Source organism: Ochotona princeps, chromosome 31 (assembly GCF_030435755.1).
Source record: "Ochotona princeps isolate mOchPri1 chromosome 31, mOchPri1.hap1, whole genome shotgun sequence".
Classification (NCBI taxonomy): Eukaryota; Metazoa; Chordata; class Mammalia; order Lagomorpha; family Ochotonidae; genus Ochotona; species Ochotona princeps.
The window spans coordinates 10,798,885-10,821,438 of record NC_080862.1 but is presented as its reverse complement, the minus strand read 5'-3'; the positions used below and the strand labels follow the sequence as shown (position 1 = coordinate 10,821,438).

Here is a 22,554-nt window from a genome sequence, read left to right as displayed (position 1 = left end):
CTGTCAATAATCCCACATGGATATTGAAACAGTACATTGGAAGTCAAAGAATAGTGAGCACTTACCATCGTATTTAACTGACAGTATCAAGTGGAAAGATTTTCAATAAGCTAAATTCAAACATTTGGATAAGTCCCTACAAAGCAGTTGAAAAACGACACTTACAGAATGTAAAAGCTGAACTGTATAGCTGAATAGAGTAATTATTATGCTTGGACTTCCAGAAAGCACACGATCATTTAAGTCACAAGTATAAAGCTAAGTGTTGAGCTCAAAGTCAGGGCAGAAGACCACAGTTTCATACTGTAGTCTTGCAAGGCTCTTTAGAATACACGCAGGAAGTCTTTAGATAAGTGGATATCTGGAAAGAACCAGGTGATCCAAAACAGGAATGCATCAGAAGAAAGTGTAGCGGTGAAAGTGTAGCGCTCCATTCTACAATTTGCTCTTGGAAGTCACACTGAATTTGATGCATTCAAACAACCACCCCCGCCTCCCGGGTTAACTGATAACGATTCTGTTCGCCCTATTGCTGGTGGCTCTCTGAATATTTTTCCCCATTAACTCTACACTTAAAAATTAGTAAATGTAAAAAAAAAAGAAAAAAATTGCATTCAAATGGGATAGTTGTGTTGATTTCAGCAGAGAAAGGAGCAGGCTGACTGCGTTGGCTAAAGTGACAGGACTGGCTCTCACTCATTCTTAACCTACATGATCAAAGCTTACAGGGCATTCAATGAGCCCACTGCCTCACTAGGTGCTGCAGAGGCCGGAAGAGGCATACACATTCCCTGATCTCAGGAATCGTTAACAGAAGAGATTTATGTTTACATACCAAACTGTTCCATCCTTGCTGCAAATGCACATGCCCTTGTTTTATCCACAGTTGACCCTATGTTAAACAGATTCAAGATGGGTAGCCCTCCTGACCCTCTATTTGCAAAATGGTAATCTGGCTCCCCTAATGCCAGCACATCCAGAAAAATAAGAACAAAAAAGGCAATAAATAATCACTGTGAAACGAGACCACACATAAAGGAAGGTGTCTTGAAAAAGTTCCTGAAAATGCACATCATCCTTTAATTAAATTATTCCATTCACTTTTTGAAGTGACCTGATTAAGTGCTTTACATGAATGCTTAGTTTTATCATTGCTGAGCTGTGATTATTTATGATTCTCATATCTTCGATGGAAAATGCGATCGTTACATTGGGGAGCAATGCAGTGGTGCAGTGTGAATGAAATACTCCGGTGCCCTGATTCTTCGTCTCTTAAAGTGCACAGGCACCTGATCACCTTCTCGCTAAAGACTCTTGCTACTGTTAGTTGTCCCTGAGTGATTTACCAGCACTAATGCTGAGCCCTGTAATGATCTCAGGGAATTCATGATCTAGGAGGGGAATCAAAAAGAAAAAGTATTAACAATTATCAAAGTTGGAAGCTACCAGCCTGAAATACAAAGTAGTGAAACTTCCAAACACTGCAACACTCCTACAGAAGAATCTTTTCTATATTGTTGACAGCATAATAATAATCATAGTAATTATTGTCAAATACATAAGTTATTTCAAGTAACGTAAGAAATCGGTGGGGCAGGACTTTGGTAAAAACTTTATTCCCTTCTTGGGATGTCCACATTTAACATCAAAGTGCCCATTTCAAGTCCCAGTTTTCCTACCTCTGCTCCAGTTTCCTGCATTAACGTACCCCAGGGAGGCAATGGACAATACCTCAAGTACTAGAGTCCTCCCACTGACCCGGGAGACTCCTGGTCTCCTGGCTCTGGCCTGGCACAGCCAGAGCTGTTGCAGGCTGTTGGGATTAAAGCAGCAAATGGAAGATCTCCCTGTTTCTACTTGTCTCTGCTGTTCTAATAAACTGAAAACAAATTAGGCCGAGAACTCTGAGGTCATCCATTCCCTATTAGGTCTTTTTCATAATTTTGCAGACATAGGACTTCCTCCCTTCCCTCTCCGCCACATACCCCTTTCTCCGCGGCCACTGTTTCCCATGTAGTAAAATAGTCTATTGGATGTAGTCTTGACTCCAACTTTCTGCTCTTTGTGCGGGTCATGACACTGTTGGTATAGGCAACGGAAGAAAGCTTAATAATTTGTAGTCTAGGTATATTTAGAAGTTTCATTGGGAGCCTACTTTTATTCAGTAGAAAGGATGCATTCTGTCAATTTTCTTTTGATTCCTGGATTCCGATATTGAAGACAAGCTTGGGCAATGGATGATGGGATAAAAGTCATTTTTAGCTTTCTTTTGGTAGGCAGCAGTGTTAGCTCGACTACTTGGGTCCCTGTCACCCACATGCGATACCCAGCTTGAGTCCCAGGGTCCTGGCTATGGCCTGGGCCACTCCTGGCTATTGCAGACATTTGGGATGAGCAATGGATAGAAGAAATGTTTGTTTCTTCCTATCCGCCCTTCAAACAAAATGAAAATAATCTTTTTAAAGATTCCTTTATTATTTTTATTGGGAAGGCAGATTTACAGAGAGAAGGAGAGACAGAGAGAACACTCTTTCATTCACTGCTTTACTCCATAAATGGCTACAATGGCCAGACCTGAGCTGATCCAAAGTCAGGAACCAGGAACCTCCTCCAGGTCTCTCACGTGGTTGCAGGGTCCCAAGGCTTTGAGCCATTCTCCACTGCTTTCCCAGGCCACAAGCAGGGAGCTGGATGGGAAGTGGAGCAGCGGGGACATGAACTGGTACCCAAAATGGATTCTATTGCACTGTGCCCCAAATTTTAAAAACGTTTTAGAGAGAAGAAGGGAGATGGTTTCTAAATGATGCATTCCTTTTTTCTTTTACATTCTATGATCCTGTGATATAGTTTCAAGACATGCCATATTCTGTATATAATGTGCAACTGGTATGTGTGAGTATTTATGTCAGAAGTAATGAATGCAGTTTAATATTTTCAGAATAGCTACTGGAACAAACACAGCCAAGCACGTTGTCAAAAGCATTTGGCTCTCATCCATGGCTGTAGCTCCTGGGATCTGGAAGAATAACTCAAATATATGTGCCAACATTCTCCATGTACTTCTTTTAAATATTAAAAATAAACTGTAGCAAGCATTTTTATTTGGTTGGTGAACCTAGAAACGTTTGAGCTCCTGTTTGCCACTGATGAGTTGTCTAAACTAAGATAAAAACAATTAGTCCATAAGTAAGATTCCTTTGAAAAGTGAATATTACTTAAGAATAAACACTACTTAAATATGAATGTCTTCAGCAGAAGACATTTAAAACAAGTAAGAAAAACAATGAAATAATGACACATTATTCTACTTTCTTAACAAGGGTATTTTACCTCTTTCTGAACATCCATAGTGCCATTAGTCTACAAAACAGTTGCTACATCATGATAGACTCTGATCCAGTCATAGAGTGGGACTCAGAATGCCTGCCTGGTATGCAGACCTATATAGGTCCTTCTCTCCTTTCGCCTGCGCTGAACGACCCAGGAGAAGGCTATGTCTACTTCTATTTCCTGGAGTCAGACGTCACAACCCATGACTGCTTTTGATCCAAGTGGGCTCCAGGCTGCTCGTTTATTGCAGGTGAATGGCTGAGGATGCCTTCCTATTTTCAATGAACTGAAATGACAGGCTCTGTGATATCTGTTTTTCCATTAGGAGCCATTTTTATTCCTTTCCAGACTCACAGCTATGTTCCACAGGGTAATGTTGCTGAGAATCTGACTTGCCGACGAGAGAAAATTTCCTCTAGTGACTTGTCATATTTTCAAAAGAAAACCCTCAAAGAAAATAACACAAGAAAACTGTGACTCTATTAAAACAAAAATCATTATGGGTCTTGAAACCTTTGTAAGTTCAAATGTAACATACAAATGTCTAAAATGAATACCAAAACATAAATTCCATTGACAAAATAATGTCTTTTTTTGCTGTTAAGAAATTGTAAAACATGTAAAATTGCACTACACACAGAGGTGGCATAAAATAATCTTTGAGGTTTTTAAACAATTCAATTTGAGGTTTTTAATTCAATTATCTTGAAATACTACATACAATACCTGTTACTGAATATGTTAAGCCCTTCATAGGTCATTGCTATTTCAACAGAAGTCCTGTGTAAATTTTTAAACATATTACAGAAGAATCCTTTGAGTTCTTAAATCATCACCTTCTAATTTTTAACGTATATAACAAATGTTATACATTCTTTGGTTCCATCATTTTTGACACGTTGCCTTGGTCCACGTTTCAGCACGATGTGGTGCTGGTTTGGGGTTAAGCCTATCAGCACTCTCAATGGACAGACCTCCTCAGGGAAACACAGCCCTCTGGCTGCTTAATGGACACGAATGAGGATCCCAAGCAGCTGCTCACACTAACACTGCAACCATTTAGCAATGTACCCATCCATAAGGCAAAACATGTATCACAGTAAGAAACCAACAAATTGGGGTCAGCATTCTGGTGCAGGGAGGTAAGCTACCACCTATGCTGCCAACCCAGGGGAACGTTGACATGAGTCTTCCCTCCCGGCCTATTGCTCATCACTCTGGGAAGCAAGCCACCTACATCGTAGAGTCAGATGAAGTTCCGGACTCCTAGTTTCAGCCTGGCCCAGCCTCAGCTGTTACAGCCATTTGGGGAGTGAACAAGCGCATGGAAGATCTCTTTCTGTCTCTCCCTCTATCAAATAAAAAAAAATCAGTAAAGTAATGGGAAGTTCAGTTTTTTCTTTGGTTCTGATCATTTTTTATTTCATAAGAAAAGCAAGTTTGTTAACTTTGGGGCAGGCATCAGCTGCAATACTTCAGACAATCCATGGGACATCCACACCCTGTATCAGAGTGTTGTGTTCAAGACTTTCCAACTCAGCTTCTTACTAATGCACGCCTGGGGAGCCAGCAGGTGATGGGCAGGTGTCAGCCATCCACTTGGGAGATCTGGATGGCCTTCTGGTTCTTAGCCTTAGCCTGGCCCAATCCCAGCAGTATTGCAGGCACTTGGGGAGGGAATCACTGGATGGTAAACTTCTGCCTATCTCTCTCTTTCAAATAAATGAAAATTAACAATAAAAAATTTTAAAAGAGAGCAAATTGTACAAGAATAATGTATATAGAACTTACGATTATCACTGAGAAGTTTGTCATTTCTTAACTATACTCATATTGCACTTTTTTCTAAAAGCAATCACTACTATATAGAGAATAAAGAGGATTTTACGACTCATCTACCTTTTTAGCACCATAATTTATTTAACAGGAGATCACAGGAAGCCCAAGTACATTTTTTACCTAATGGATTTTTTGCTAGTGTTTATTTTATTATGCATAGTCCGTTGAAAGTCTACATTTCAACCACAAAAAAGCTAGAATTCCTTGGAGTTAAATGACAGAAATAAGTCATATAAGGTCCTGGTCTGTTTCACTGGCTGTCCTTCCAAAAAATAAGGATCAGCGATTAAAAAGACAAAACTGAGAGTCTTTACATTAAAACGAAAACACATGAGAAAACCACCTAAAATCCTTGAGACACCTTTATAAAACAGCCAGTCTTGAAGTGATCTTCAGTCTGGGATACATACACCGGAAATCATGTCTGTGTTAAAACCACTTAGCAAATTTCCTTACCTCCAGTCTCTTCCCAATAAATATGTCTTGCCCCAAATCAAAAAGTCATCACTCTAGAAAAAATCAGAGTTTTATTGTTTTGCTTCATAGCCTCCCACAGCTTCAAAGCTATGCTCTGCACAAAGAACAAACCTACACACTTCATTTACAACCAAATCCTTCAATGTGTCATCCAAACAACACTTTAACATTATCTCTGACTGAACTACTCAATTCTCTACTTGATTGTCCTGCAAAACCAGCTTTATCAAACCATGGACATCACGGGTATATTTTCCCTCTCCTGAATATCTTTCCAAATCTTTTAATTACCAACTCAAACATCACTTCCCTTTGAATCTCATCAAACATCTCCCAAAGCTTGCTGAAAATTAATCTGTATTTGTCAGTTCCTTGATCAAAACTTCATTTTAATGCTTCTCAAACTGCATTCCTTCTTTTAGTGGTTGCTGTTACAATTTTCTATATGTCTTCCCTTCCCTGCTGACTCACTCAGGGGTAAGTAACAATTTGGGGGGCAAAGGATAATTTGACGAGATATAACATCATGTGTAGGTCATACAAAATCATTCACTTAAAAATTATCCCGCTGTAGGGTTACTGAAAGTCAAGTCCGGCCTGTGGTTGCCTTGGTAAGGCAAGACCAAAAGAATACCTGGGTTCTAAAAGGCTTGCAATTCAGGCATTTCCCTACCCACGACAAATGAAAGGCGGCTGTGGTGATGGGTTATCCGTCCAGAAGTGCATCACACTTCCTGCCTCTGACTAAAGCATATGGATGAACCATCTGGCTGAGTTAACTAAACTTTCCACCCATCCCTGAATGCTTGAGATCTCTTACAACTCTAGTGTCTACAATTCTACAACTACAGAAGTTGGAATCCAAAACACATTAGTCCCAAACATTCTGCAAGAACTCATACTGTATCAGAAAGAATGCCTGGAAAGATGTGCAGAAAAGCAAGTCAAAACCTCCGGAACACTGAAAACAAGTGTCTCCAGTTGGTATTTGCTGAAGCATGCACCTTACGCTTTCTGTTTCACTTCCCTGTTGGAACAGACTGGGATGTCACACAGAAACTTAAAAGGGGCCAAACACACTGAGAGATGAGTAATTTCTTAAAATTTGGAAAACAGATAGGATCATTACAATTCTAAATCCTGTTTGAGAATGATCCCTGGAGGAAGCACGCCAGTGATCACAGCACTCGTGTGCGTCTGCTTGCTTGTTTCTGCCCGGAGAAGTAGAGACCTAAGTAACTGGGAGATGCCCAGATGTGACGCACCAGTGATGGAGTGAGCCTACCTTTGCTTCTGCTGCATGGGTTGTTGTCGCATAGCCATATACTGCATATCTTCCTGCAGACGATTAAGAGGGGAATCCGGCTTGACACGAATCCCATAGTAATGGTACTTGGAGTTTCCTCTTCATACAACGAAAACGGACATTGCAAACACACACACACACACACACAGAGACAAGTATTAATCACACAATACAGTCATGTAATTTTGTATCTCAAAAATTCAGTATGTGAGGCATACTGATGTTATCTACTTATGACTTTACTTTTACTAAAAATATTTCAAAAAGCAAAGTAAGACCTCGGATCAATCGGCTGAAAGACCTAAGAGAAGTATTTTCTTACAAAATTTTCAGTGAGACACTAAACAGGAAGAGGCATTTGGTCAGTCAGGATCCTTTTTGGTAGTTTGTGGGTTCATTTCCAAGCTCTGCTCTCTATTCCAGCTTCCTCTAATGCACACTCAAGAGGTAGCAGTCCCAGGGACCACAGTTGGAGAACTATACTAAATTTATGGCATAATGGCTAAAGTCTTAGCCTTATACATGCCAGGATTTCATACAGGCACAGGTTTGTTTCTCAGCAGCTCCACTTCCCATCCAGCTCTCTGCTTGTGGCCTGCGAAATCAGCAGTGGATGGCCCAAAGCCTTGGGACTCTGCACCCACGCAGGACACCAGGAGGAGGTTCCTGGATCCTGGCTTCAGACTGGCACAGCTCTGGCCATTGCAGCCATTCAGGGAGCGAATCAGCGGATGAAAGATCTTTCTGTCTCTCCCTCTCTCTGTGAATCTGCCTTTCCAATAAAGATAACTAAATCTTAAAAAAAAAAAAAGTGAACATTTTGTTTACTTTGGTCCAAAGCTTTACAAAGGTCTGGTTCTGGTTTGAGTGATTTCAGCAGAAAATCTTATTGTTGGTTACTAATAGCCTGCATATAATTCACTTTAAAAAAAAAGAATCATCAGGATTTTGTTCACATTGAATGATAATTCGCATTCTATTCTAAGTGGGAAGCTTAGAAAGTAAAGGCTTAAACAGTTTTCAAGACAGAAACAATCTCTGGAAACACATCCCTGTCGTTGCCAACATTTCCTTCAAGTTGTATCTTCATAATATTTCCCTTGTTTATTCCCCCAACCCTGCCTCTGCACCTACTCTCTCCTCGTTTGCCAAGGCTTTTCTTTCTCACTATTACTGCAAGTACTACACAGGATTTCGGAAGGGACAGGAGACAGAAGAGCTACACAGTGAGTGCGAGTGGGGTGGGCAAAGCAGGGGCATTAGGAAAAAAAGCTGAAATAGTGAAAATGTCCTTAGAGTACAAATTCTCCTCATTCAGAAACCCAACTACTCCAATTCCGTCCCTTTCTATTATAAAGATATGTTTCGTGATTTAAATGGAGCCTCAGAATAGAGCCCAGTGAAATCTCCTTCAGTGACAAAGAAAGCACATGCAGCTATTAGAATGCTGAAGAAAGCCCAGAGTTTCAAAATATGGGCTCTGTAGGTGTGATCACTGAGCCATCAGCAAGGAGATAGCAGGTTAGATCCTCAAATAATGATTTTAGTGGTTTGGGGGAAAAATACTAGAGAAACATAAAGCTTTTTTTTCCCCTAGAAAATGAGTTCCTTTAGTCTCAACGAGCAATATGTTCTTCAGTTTAAAAAACACCCTGTGGAAGCACACAGGGAAGCTATCGAGGAGAGAACTAAGAATCCAGCAGTGTGAAAGCCGGACGGTCACTTAAAATGCAACAGAAAGGGGCACTCAGACTCTCTGTACACATTAGCCTGGTGGAGCTCCTGCAGCAGATGCAGTGATGGATTTTAGGGCAGGCTACACTGAGGTATGCTGCCTCTGGCATCGGAGGCAACAGCAGAAGCAGGGCCGGGAGACTGGAAGCTTTCCCTTGCTTCTTCCCTCTGAATCAGTGTCATCCGACGTTGTCCTCGGCCCTGGTCCTGGAGGAAAGGAATGTTTGCACCTCTGCAGACCCAGGGGAGAAGGGGAGCCAAGGGGCATGGTACGACTCTGCCAGGTCACTGCCCTCAGAGCACACCCCTCACGCACAACCTTCTGCACAGGCCCTGGCATAAAACATAATACAGTGTTCTCTGCTACTCTGGGTCTTCAGTTGTGAAAGCTCTAGTCACAGAGAACCTCCATTAAATGGATTTATGGGCCTTTTTTTTTTCAGCATCTGCTTTTTATTTATTTATTTTTATTACAAAGTCAGAGATACGGAGAGGAGGAGAGACCGAGAGGAAGATCTTCTGTCTGATGATTCACTCCCCAAGTGGCCGCAACGTCAAGAGCTGAGGGGATCTGAAGCCAGGAGCCAGGAACTTCTTCAGGGTCTTGCAGGTGATGCAGGGTCCCAAGGTTTTGGGCTGTCCTCGATTGCTTTCCCAGGCCACAAGCAGGGAGCTAGATGGGAAGTGGAGCTGCCCAGATACGAACTGGCATCCACAGGGGATCCTGGAGCATCCAAGGTGAGGAATTTAGCTGCTAGGCTACGGCGCCAAGCCCGAGCATGTCTTTGCTACAGGTAAAAGGATCAATATTTTCTCACCTGGTACATCAACTTAGCTCTTTATTATAAAATTATAATGAATTAATGAATGTGGCTCTGTTTATTAAGATTGAAATATTTTCACCAAAATATCTGAAAGTTGTGATTTATAACTAGAGGTGCGTCACTGAAGAAGAATACAGGGTAGCAGCCCTATCCTAATGTTTTATATGATTTCTATAGTATTTAGAATATCACAAGCATTCATATCTTTCTGCCCAATCCAAAGTATTTGTTACAATTCGTAAAAATTATGAAAAGACAAAATGAGTGTTATATTCTTTTCGTCACATTTTGCTGATTAAGAACACTCCTTTAGGGCCCAGCGCAGTAACCTAGTGGCTAAGGTCCTTACCTTGCATGCACCAGGATCCCATATGGGCGCCGGTTCTAATCCTGGCAGACCCTCTTCCCATGCAGCTCCCTGCCTGTGGCCTGGGAAAGCAGTCAAGGACGGCCCAGAGCCTTGGGACCCTGAATCCATGTGGGAGACCCAGAAAAAAACTCCCAGTTTCCTAGGTTCGGATGAGCTCAGCTCAGCTAGGGGAGTGAATCAACACATGGGAGATCTTTCTCCCTGTCTCTTCTTCTCTCTGTATGTCTGACTTCACAATAAAGATAAATCTTAAAAAAAAACTTCTTTATTTCCAAAGGGGGAAAAAAAAGAGCAAAAAGCTGGTTCTGCACACTGCTGGTTTCTATCCAACAGAAATCTGTATTTTTACCTTTATACATACAGTTTTATAGTCAAGAACAAAAAGAGAAGGGGATAATAAGAAATAAAATGAGAGTAAGGCACCACAAAGGACTGAAAGGGTTTTGTAAGCTTTCCAAAGGACTTTTAATGGGTCTCAGAACAACAACAAAAGTCCTACGTAAATTCCACAGTAACAGGTTGCTCTCCCAAGTTCTGAAGTTTCGCCCACTTGATGTTGAGGACAACTTGTCCTTCTAATTTGGCAGCATTCAATCAATAGTGAACTTTCCTTCTAAGAGCTTTTACAAATTGAGCACATTTTATATTATTTGAAGACAAGTACTTTGCTTACATCATCTACTGAGCTGCTGCAATTTGAAAAAGAATGGTTTGCTTTCTCTACCAACCTAGTGCCCAATCTTCTGGTCCGAAGCCCCATAAAAATGGACCTTATCAGTTTTCCGAAAGAGGCAGCGTTGACCGGGTCCAGTTTGTGTTCCTGACAGTGTCGAAGGTAGTGGTTGTACAAGGTGCTTCTGGGAAGGCTCACTCCTTCGGCTGTCTCATAATTGTCCAGCAGCCACTGGAGCTGGTAGGGAGAAGACATTCAATAGAGAGAGACCATTTAAAATGCCACGGTACAGAGAAAGACTTCCAAGTTCTTCATCACGTCTTAGAATGGTTTACACTGGTGTCACAGAGGCGCCAGTGTGATCAGTCTTTCAGAGTCTCAGAACACCGACAACAGATGAACATCACTTATGAGCTCGGTCAATATCCATTTACTCAGCTATGTAAGCACATGTACAGATATACTAATTCCCCCTGCAGTGATGGCAATTTTGGAGACAAACATGTCATAGGAGAATTCAAATCATGTCAATAACTGGTCCTAACTATAATCAAACAAGTTACCAAGCCTAACAGCATGGCACACACTGTGTCTCTACCGTTGGTCTATCATAATATTTGAAAGTAGGTTGCCATGTATCAGTTTTCATATTAAAGTTATGTTCATTTTTCCAAAAGTCTAATTTACCTACCCAAAAATAACCACTACATTTCACCATAACAGTAATATCTACTGAGACAGGTTATTTTTTTGTATAAGCAAAAAGGACAACATTTTGTCATTTCTCTCCCAGCAGGAAAGACATTCACCGGATATTGGCAAATCATTCACATGTAATGAAAAAGAATCATTTGGCAGCATTATTTGACTTTTTCTACCTCGAAGTCACATTTTTTTGCACAATTTTGGAAAGCAAAATGAAATTATATTGATAATATTTTCTCAGCCTGTAGCTCATTTTAAAGTTTTGTGCTGTGCAATTTTTTAAAAAAAACCCTATAAAATACAGAATGTGCAAGAAATTCATGGAAAATCAAGACCAAGAATTTTGAAATTGTGAGCAAAGTTTACCTGTTATCTCTTTACCAAAGGAAAATTGGAAATACCTAAGTGATTTTTCCTAAGATGACAACTATCTCAACCTTTAAGTCAGACATAAAGTTTAGATTTCCCAATTTATTCCAAAGAATAGTGCTACAGAGAATACTTAACTTTATGTCTCAAATTTCCACCACATAAATTGGAGATATGTTAAAGAACTAAAATTTAACTTACTTCAAATTAAATAAATAAAAATTAGGAAGTCACGTAATTTGCTCAGTAAGAATCAAGTATGAATCGAGCAATAGGTGAGGCATCTCATATTTCCAAGATGGATGAGAGCTCCCTCACAGTCACCAACAATTGCAGTCAAGTGTTAAAAATGATTCTTCCTTAAAAGATATCCAATCAAATTAAAGTATTTCTCCATTTTTCACATACTTTAAAATTTGTGATCAAACTATTTATACAATGCTTATATAATTAAATTTTTGGCTTTAAATCCATATTAATTTGGGGAGGACAAAATATAGCTACTAACCTAACAGGAAGAGTTCAGTACTCTCTTAATCAAAAATCAGAAAGACTTTAATTCCTCCACAAAAGATACATGGATGATAACATGTACACTTAAACACAAGAATTACTTCTATAACATATACAACCTACCATAATACTTCTTTAAAAATGATACAATACCGTTTTCACTTTTATAATGATAGAAAAATGTTACATGTTAATAATAATTATTAATACGAATTATCCATGGTCTTGTTATTAAAAGTTTTCCAAAGTTATTTAATTCAGGATATTCTAAATTATATGTAAAGTAGGGTCACTGAATATATTCATGCAGTGTGAAAGAGAGGAGGTAAAATGAGTGGAAAATTAAATAGCTGATGGTCAAGTTAGTATTCCGCCCACAACCAAGGGTTAGCACTTGTCTCCAAGCACGGGAGGCAGCCTGTGACTGTACAAGTTCCCTGAGCCCCTGCTACCCACATAACAGAGCAGGATTGAGTTTCTGCCTCCCACTTTTGCCCTGGCTCGGCCTCAGCTGTTGTTGGGCATTTGAAGAGTAAGGATGGAAGATCTTTCTGTCTCTGCATCTGTCTTCTTCTGCTTTACAAATAAATAAAGACAATTTTCACAACAGCAACACGAATTGGATTGTTGCATTTCACCCCGTGCCTCAGGAAGGTGAATGAGATTTGGAAGCATGTGAGTGCCATGACTGCAGCCACAGTGAACCATGGTACACGAAAGTGTGGGCCCTTGTGCAACACACAGATCCTAGACAGAGCAAAGACTGACGGTCTTCTACCAGCATTCTCAGCATAGTAAAGAAAGAACAGGGGTCCTTAATAGGAAGGACTCCACTGGAGACACCTGAGGAAGAGAATCACTTAAAAATGGATTGTACATGTGTTTCAGAAGGTAGTAATTTTTTTTAACATTTATTTACATTACTTGAAAGAGTTAAAAAGAGAGAGAGAGGGAGAGACAGAGAAAGAGAGAGAGACAGAATCCTTTATCTGCTGATTCACTGCCTAAATAGCCCCAATGGCCAGAGCTGGGCGGGTCCAAAACTCGGCCTAAGGAGTTTGTTTCATGTCTGGCACATGAATGCAGAGGCCCAAGGCCTTGGGGTGTCCTATGCTGCTTTCTCGGGCCCTTAGGAAGGAACTGGATTGGAAGTGGAGCAGCCAGTACAACTCATGCCCATTCAGGCTGCCAGGGCAGCAAGTGCAGGATTAGTCACATATGCCATTGTCCAGGTCCATAAAAAGCAATAACTTTAAAAGGTGAGCTAATAAAGTTCCTATCTCCACAAGAAAAGGACACAAAATAAATGCAATTAAAATGCCAAACATGTTTGTAAGTGCATCCATGTAATCTCACAAAAGAATACATACTGTAAAAGGCATAACAGTATAAGGTTCTTAAAAAAAGTGAAAAAAATATATACTCTTTGCTATAAATGAACACATTATATGTAAGACACCTAAGTTTTAAGGATTATTTTTCCTTTTTTGCAGAAATGAACAGAATCAATTGTATAACATGAGCTCTGTAACTAGAAGAACATTTACTACAAAAGTGACTCAACAGAAACACTTTTAAAGATATAAAGCAAATGAAAATTACTGAATTAAAAAGTTACACATAAAATTTCTGTAGATGGCCTTGATAGTGTAGTCTTTTGAAAACAATTACTGAAAAGTAGAAATACCTAAAAATGAGCAATTATTTCTCCAGATTATAGAAATCATCATGTAGCTAAAACTTTAAATTGGAAAAGTAAAATAATATATAAAGTACTGCCCCGAATGGGTTTTTATATCACTAGTATAATTATAAAAGTTCAAAATAAACTATTTTAGTTCAATGATACACTGATGTGTTTCTGTGTTCAAATATATACACATACCTGTCTATAAATACATCAGAATTATCTTAGGCAAAGTAGACTCTTCATATAAACAGTAAGATAATTCTAGCAAGACTTGGTATAAACTGCTTAGAAACCTAAATCATATTTTTAATATTCCTGCTGAGTATTTCAGAGAAATAAAAGCTTTCCCTAGCCTACCAGTACTACGAAAGGGCTGAACAAGGTACCACATCTGGACTGTTTTGTAACCTGGTCATTGTTCTCACACAGCCTAGATTCCTTTATCTTCATCTCAAATAAGTTTCTTAAAACTGAGTTTGTGGAGACACGTGTCTCTATAGACCAACCACAAACACACGAAACCACTGGTTGGCTTTGCAAACTTCCACAAGAACAGGTATTTGGCAGCTGTGACTCCGGCTGCGGCAAGGCTGCTTTCTACCTTCTGCTCTGTCTGCAGGAGCAATGTGCTTCCTTGCCAGAGGCTTTGAGAGCACTGGGAAGGAGCAAAGTGAAGTGCAGCGAAACAGCCTGGGAGGAATGGAAGGGATATTTTGTCGCAGCACAGCTGGTCCCAGGCAGGAAGCCCGCCCAACGCCACACCAACCAGAGATAGAGTTTCTAAAAACACAGTAAATGCTCACACTGTCTTAAGGGCTATGATACAAGGCTTTACAATTTAACCAGGTAATAACATTTACTTTAACTTCTAGTTTTCAACAGGTCGATAAAATTTTAGTCCAAATAATTGTTAGAAAGCAGTTCTTTCACAGTAGGAGAAACTTGACAGCTACATTTCTGGATATGAGGAAGTTTGATTTATCCTTGTGTCATGCAAGGTAAGTTGGCGCCTGTTTCTTGAGGTATCACTGCAATCAGTTTTGTCTACCATAAAAGGTATTTCAGTATCAGAATACAACACTCTTAACTTCAATAGTTCAGAGCTAAACTATCAGTTTATCTTTTACTCCATTATAAAATCTCTTGTGGGGCCAGTGTTGTAAGCAATTTAAGCTGCTGCCTGTAGCACCAGCAGCTCTTGTGGGTACAAGCCTCATGCCCACCTGCTCCACTTGCAATCCAGCTCCTTGCTGTTATGCATGGGGAAGCTGTGGAGAATTGTCCAAGAGCTTGGCCCCAGCACCTAAGACCAGGAAGAAGCCCTGGCTCAGCATGGCCCGGCCCCAGGCCATCTGGGGAGTGAACTAGAAAGCTTTCTTCCTCTATTTCGGTCACTCTCTCTCTTTCTGAAACCCTGTAGCTGTTGGCTTACATTTATCAATCAAAAAACTCATAAAAATACCATGGGAACGTTAAACGGTATCTGTAAAATCTGAGTATTCTACTGATGAACTAACTTAAATTCATCCGATGGTAGAAGCCAAAATAATCACACCTTTCAATGTACGCATTTAATCCACTTTAAAAAGGATACATTAAGAAAAATAAATAGTTCCTATTTTTCTCAAACATACTGATTGACAAATAAAAAAATAAATATAGCATCACTCAATTCACATCTAAACGTAACATTTGGCATTTTTTCCCCAAATGGGTTCTTATCAATGAGGATTTATTTTAAGTTCAGTTCACTGATAATATGAATCTTGAAAGTCCTTATTTCTGTAATAATTTAAACATAACTTATATTTAAAATGCCACAAAATCAAGGGAAGGCAAGTGAAAAAGAAGGTTTGCTTTCAGTTGAATATATTTCAAGTTAAAACTTCAAAAAAATTTTTACCAGATTTCGAAAATGCACAAGATAAACACTAATTCTTTTTATATGCTTAAGAAAGTATTTAAAAAATAATATTATATGAAAAAGAGAACAAGAAATTTAACATTTTGAAATTTAAAGGTATAAAATAAACCAATTTGCATACGTTACCATGAAATGTTGACTTAATCACAATGGAGAAAAAAATATGTAAAACAATTCTGCAATGATAAATATTCTAAACATCATTTACCCAGCACTTTCACATAAGAAAATGTTAAAAATAAAAATAATTTCATTTAAAAGCATATTTAAATTCTAGACAGAATTCTGGAAAATCAAACCGAAAGTACTGTTCTAAAACATGAGGTCACTTCATAAAGTTCATGGACAAGGAATAGCATGAAAAACCGTGTATTAATTTAAAAAGTTTTTGCACAAATATATACATGTATTTCAATTCCAGTTTCCATGAACTTTCTGAAATGCTTATAAAAAAGGTGATGATGTCATTGTTGGCTAGAATCTAAAAAAAAAAAAAAATTGAGCTGAGGCAACAAACAAACAAATCCTGCCTGTTGTTAAACTGAAGGTTGCATGTGGGGAAATAAAAGTAACCAGCTATTTTTCCATCAGCTGGTGAGCCAGGAAGGAACCTTGTTCAACAATTCACACCGACAGCTGCCGAGGCACGCTAGAGATCAACAGCAGGAACACACTGCGTGCACAAATCCACGTGGAGATGCATAGTTACTGGCAAAGACATCCTAACAAGTCAATCTAAGAGAAGCTCTCTTCCATCCGATTCTTTCTTAACGTTCATTCCTTCAGTAAACATTTAGTGAGTGTCCATCACGTATCCACAAGATACTAGTCATCAGGGATGTCTGGGTGGCCAAAGCATAGAATAATCCGTACTTTAGAAATTTCATTGGTCAAAGCTTCTTTGCAAATCGCCTAAGAAATGTTCGCCCTGAAACCACTGCCACCATCTTAACACTGTTATTAGAATAGCACTGTGGATGCAGTGCAGCTGTGTTCAGTCATAGGTGGGCACTGTATAGTGTGCAAAAAGTTATAAATGCATTTTAATCAGAATGCTAATGGCATGACAGTAGTACAAATAGATCAGGCGTAGCACAAATCCTTAAGGACGTGTTGCAAATGGGGTATACCTCATCCTCAACACAGAGAGTTGAAAAAGCCAAGCAAGCTGGATTCTACTTGGAAAGGATTATTTACTTGATATTCTCCCCATAAAAGCTTGCTAAATTACAGCAGATAACCAGTCATAAGAAAATAGGAATTCTTTCCATGTTATGTCACGATATAAAATGAGACTAACCTTCTCAGCTCCAAAGGCATAATTCACATCCCACTTGTAAAACATGTAAATATGGAATACAGGTGATAGGGAATAATCCCCCAAACTCAAATAATTCAATATAATGTCATAGATGAGGAGACATGTATTGCTTCTTGCCATTTAAAACATTTTGGGCCTGGCAGTGTGGCCTAGTGGCTAAGGTCCACGCCAGTATCCCATATGGTCGCTGGTTCTAATCCTGGCAGCTCCAATTCCTCTCTGTCTCTCCTCCTCTCTGTATATCTGACTTTGTAATACAAGTAAAATGAAAATCTAAAAAAACAAAAAACAAAAAAAAACAAAAAAACCAAAACTCTATCAGTTAAAAAAAACCATTTTTACAAATCTCTGCTGAAAAGCTTCTAAACATGAAAAATCAATCAAATTCACAAAATTTAGAATTCCTTTAGCAGGTTGTTATCAACTAGAATCCAAGCAACATTTTACTCCAGTTCTTCTGGCATTTCTAATGAAAATCTGGAGCACAAGAAACTTCCCAGAAGTAGAAAGGCTCCAGGATGTTTTCCTCTGATTCAGGGAGAGGTGAACCTCACGAACAGGTCAGTAGACCACTGGTCCTGTCTCCACTTACAAGTCATCCGGGGAATCACACATATTCCTAAAGACACGATTAAACATGTGCTTCTGAATCAACTTCACTGTATCTTAGAGGTGTGATACAATCGAACCAGAGGAGCTAGAGAGAGGTTATTCTTGCATTAGTAATACATGTGCTCACTTGTCCAATGCATTGTGATACACTCGGATGCAATGCAGGCCACTAACAGTATGGAAAATGTGCCATGCTGTCATATAAAACATGAAGCGGTGGAAAAATAAACATACACATGTGGTTTATGCAATATAAACCATTCATTCATTGCATATTACTTCATCAATTATATGAGAAAAGTTATTTTAGAAAACCTAGATATTTGAAGAGCTGCAAACAAATCAATAAGTAAAAAAATACAAGACCCGTGTTCTGTATATTATTGTTCATGAAAATACTCATGAACTAAAATTAAACATATACAGATGCGATGAACTGACATCAAACACAATTAAACACATCATCTGTTTTGTTGAATTACAGATGTCAAACAAAAACAAAATGTGAATTGACCGTTAAGACACAACTCAAAAAGCACCTGGAAGCTTAAGTTTTTTTTTTTCCTTAAGTCTCTGCACTTTTCTGACCAAAACTGGAGGACATTTTCAAAACACACATATCAGATTACTTATCACCCTCTCCCACATCTACACAGCCTATTAGGATACAGTAAATTATCATTTAGCAAAGCAGATCCAGGCCTACATGGCAGGGATATGCTTGGAAAACTTACAGAAGAGAACCGTATTAAATACGGATTTTGTCAAAAGTGGAAGCAAGTCATGTATTTCAAATTGTTTCAAAAATATACACTATTATTTTTAAGTTACATCTATAATTTTCACCAAAATTACATAGGTATTCTTGAAGTTGGCAATCATGTTCTTGTGTGCCATGAAACTGTCATTTGATAAAGGAACAGGAAAAAAAAATGCCTCAGCAAAAAGCAAATGTGTTGAACATAAGGAAAATTTTAATGTTACTTTGAAACATAAAATTTAAATTTTTTTGAAATTCAAATCTTTAAAATGCATAGCAAAAACATGTTCCATGAGCTAAACCCTGGGAAGCAACTGTAGATTTTAATTTTGGTGTTTTAGAGAAAAAAAAATCCTTCTAACTAATGTCACTAATATTATTTTAACAGTACATCTCTATCGAATAGATTTAAATCCCAAGTCTTTTTACTTGTTCCCACATAGTCAAAAATCATTTGCACAAGGTAATTTCTAAGTCACATTTGCTTTTATTCCTCAAATGTTACTAGTGGATAATAAAATGCTATTTTTGATTTCATACAACTGTCATCACCCCTCTCACGGTTACTTACCAGAGTCCCAGGGATGCGGCAGCTGGGTAACAGTGACAACGTTCAGGACACAGGGAGGACAACTGCTCTGCCTCAGTTACTAGCAGTTCACGGGTCATCTACGGCCTCACTGCTTCTGTTGGCTCACCTTCACTTCTCTTTAGGTCCCTTCTACTGCCTCCCTGGTCAATCAATCATTTTCAGATTACCACTGCATTTGGCTCTAGTAATCTTTTCTCACACTAAACAATGCCACTGGTCACAGGAATAGACACAACTGTTTCTCTGTCTAGGACCCAGAGATGCAGCTTATGGGGTTTCATTCCACAGTCAAAAAACACCAAACTGAAAAAAAAGAGCTTTACTTATTTTAAAATCATCATTAATTACTTTGAACAGATAAACAGCAACTTGTTATTAACTTTAAAAAATGTTAGATATGTACCAACATTGAGTACAAACACCCAGAAAAAGCAGAATTCTCGGACTCTGCTTTTTTGATTTTCTATATCAAATATAGACATTAAATGATAGAGATCAAACGTGGCTGAGAAAAGGAGGTTAGGAAGTGAAATAAATCAATGAACAAATAAATAACAAATAAATAAAACAAGCATTTTAGAGGCAAGCAACACATGCAGAACAAGCCAGAGATTAGTGTACAAGAAGAGGCAACTTACATGGCTGTTGAGCAGAGAGCTTCTGTGAGTGGACAGACCGTCAGACTTTTGCAGCGTCTCAATCGCCATTTCAATCTGATAATAGATGTCATTAAAAAAAGGGCTCAAGACAAGATAGTCACAAATGGCTGGCCAGAGACTTTCTGAATAGATTCTTTCAAGTTCAATTTCCTTTTCAATGGTGACTAATGAACAGCTGTCACCAAGTGTGTTGTTCCCTCTTCTTCCCCCACAACCCCAGAGAATAAAATAAAAATAGGCACACTTTAATAATAACCCAATAGCAAAAGCAAACCTTTTTGAATATTCTGTAAGTATAATTGGAATGGAGACCTGAGGAGCAGGAACCCCTGGCATATTTTTTTGAGTTAAGAAAAAACATTCTTGACTTTAATAGCTCAAGGTGTGACAGAATACCCACTCATTTTCTAGTCTAGCATCTAAGAAGTATTTTCTGTTTGAGTGTGTCATGAGAGAAAAGCCCCATCACAGACTCTGAATGTCATATGCATTTAGTATTTTAATGCACATGTATAAAAATGTATACACTCTTGTCTTAATCTTACATTGAAATTTGGTCATTAGAATGACCGAAGTTGGTCATTAGAATAAACCAACATTAAGATGGAACCATGGCCCCTGTGTGGTACTTCAGGATGTGGTGGTAGGCAGAGCTGGTAGGAATGATAGCGGAGATGCAATGTAGAAGAGAAAAATAACTCAGAGTGAAAAAAGAAAAGGGAGAACTACAAAACTAGTTTTACTTCTTGTCATCTCAACAAAGCATGAGCAATCGTAAAGCCTTCATTTAGTAGCATGTGACAGCAGTAAGCAGGATAGACCCCGGACAGCCTTAGAGGTACCAATCTTTGGCTACTATTCACACATTCTGTTAGAAATAAGTTCTGTCCCCTGGTTCTATCAAATGATAGAAACCAGAGAATTTTTGAAAACACATATTAGGAAATTATGAGAAAGTTGGTTTCAATATTTTGAATATAACCACATCAGCAACGTTAGTGTAATTATAAGAATTTTCAGTACTTTAACATGTAGTTCGCTTTCTTACACATTATTGTGGCTGTGGAAAGTGATGATGCCATGAAATCTTAACACACTATTCCCTCCCAAAGAAAAATCATAGGCGGTAGCAGCCAGAGCCAAGCCTATTTTTTTCCTGTCAAGCGTCCATTTTTTCATGGTAGAATACTGTACACAAAGGATACTCAGCACCAGCTATATAAATGTTAAATGCAGTTGTCTTCCAAACAAACTGTTCATTAACACTTTAAATTTAGTTTATATTTTTTTCCTAAGCTGATTGGTCCTCTACATCTGAGTTAATAAAATATAATACTTTGAAAAATACTTTCGTGTTAGAAGCTAGAAGTGAAAAATTGTTAAATTAATTCATAAGAGGATGTAATACGATTTATTCTATTGTTAGCCATTGTTAGAATACAGAATTATGTAAACTGGCTTCTGAAACATTCGCACAGCCAGATGGAAATCAATGCAGGTCTTCATTTTACTTGAAAATAAACTGAAGAAAGAGATGCTACATGAGTGAGAAATGATCCATTACACATGTAAATGTAAGGGACAAACAAGCATCTTACCATAATATTAAAACTACAAATAAAGGGACCCTGGTATCATTTCTCTTAGAAGCAGGTCAGGAAGTGCTCTTAGTCTCAGAAACACAGGTCAAAAACGGCTGAGAAGACTCTATTAATCACAAATCACTTCTCGGAAGAATCTGCCTATAATATTAAGTTGCTAAAATGCTTACTCTTTCTTTCAATTTGAATGTATGGGATTTAATGGAAGATGTCATCCCACTAAATAAAAATCAAATGGCCCATATCTTGTGGTTCTCTTGGTGTTAATGAAAGGAAAACTCAGAAAAACAACAATGGGGCAGTACCGAGGGCCGCCCATCCTCAGGGGTTCTGAGGCCTCAATATGAGATGAACCAGCACTTCCCTTACTTAGCCTGCTGCAGCATTTCTTTTTCTTAGGAACTTGCCTATGTTCTTCACATTTTAATATAGGGTGGTCCCAGAATTCCAATGATTCCCTAGAAAGTCAGGTGATTAGGAAATCATATTTTCACTTCCATTGATGTTAAACAGTTTTGAGGGAAGTGTGTAAGTGGTGACAGAGGTCAAACTGGGTTACCCCATGAGACAGGCAAGCTAACTTTCCAAAAATTCTTGAACCTTCCGAAGATTTTGTTTTGTTTTGTTTTTGCCATAAAGGAGTTGCCTGTTTGGTTGCAAGAATCTTCTGCCCTAATCTGATTAGACCTGTGCTGAATGTGTGGGGTTTTAGAGCATAGGAAAACCAAGAAATTAACATTATACTTTATCTCTAAGCAAAACAACCACCCTCAGAGAAATCAGGTTGGAAACTGACAGCCTTCCAAACACCAGTGAACTCAAAATGTTCATTAATTAGTCCAAAGAGGTAACAAGAACACTAGGCGCTTGCTTACAAAGACATTGAATATTTACTAAGTTCTTTAGAAATACTATAGGGAACTTCAGTTTTATAAAGGAATCTTTTATAATGATGAACCTGATGGCAATGTTTGGAGGATGGATTTTACTTATGAAAGTGACGGTGTGTTACATATGCAAATGGAATGAGCAAATATTTTACCAAAATCTTAAACTGTAAGACTTTACAAAGGAGCTCAGCATTACTGCTCTCAAAGGAGATTAGTCGGTGCTTTGGTTTTCAAAGAGAAAAAAAACAGGTTGGAAAACAGCAGAAAAGATTCATGTGACCACCAATCATTTCTTGGAAGAATACAGATTACATACAGCATGTACACACATACCTATTAGAGATCTTCAAAAAGAGTTCATGGAA

The 22,554-nt window shown here is 38.6% G+C and overlaps 1 protein-coding gene across 6 annotated transcripts in view; it reads right to left on the bottom strand.

Moving 5' to 3' along the window:
- Positions 1 to 22,554, bottom strand: part of RFX3 (regulatory factor X3) — a 238,008-nt gene that overhangs the window by 48,542 nt on the left and 166,912 nt on the right. For 5 of the 6 annotated variants that reach the window (XR_009244434.1, XM_058657283.1, XM_058657285.1 and 2 more), the window contains 3 exons: positions 19,678 to 19,752; positions 10,609 to 10,790; positions 6,932 to 7,051 (listed from right to left, as the gene is read on the bottom strand). Coding sequence is in view for 5 of the 6 variants with exons in the window: in XM_058657283.1 (XP_058513266.1) it covers positions 6,932 to 7,051; positions 10,609 to 10,790; positions 19,678 to 19,752 (377 nt within the window). In the remaining variant the exon portion in view is untranslated. The remainder of the gene's footprint in view (positions 1 to 6,931; positions 7,052 to 10,608; positions 10,791 to 19,677; positions 19,753 to 22,554) is intronic. The other variant, XM_058657287.1, reaches the window with a different exon arrangement.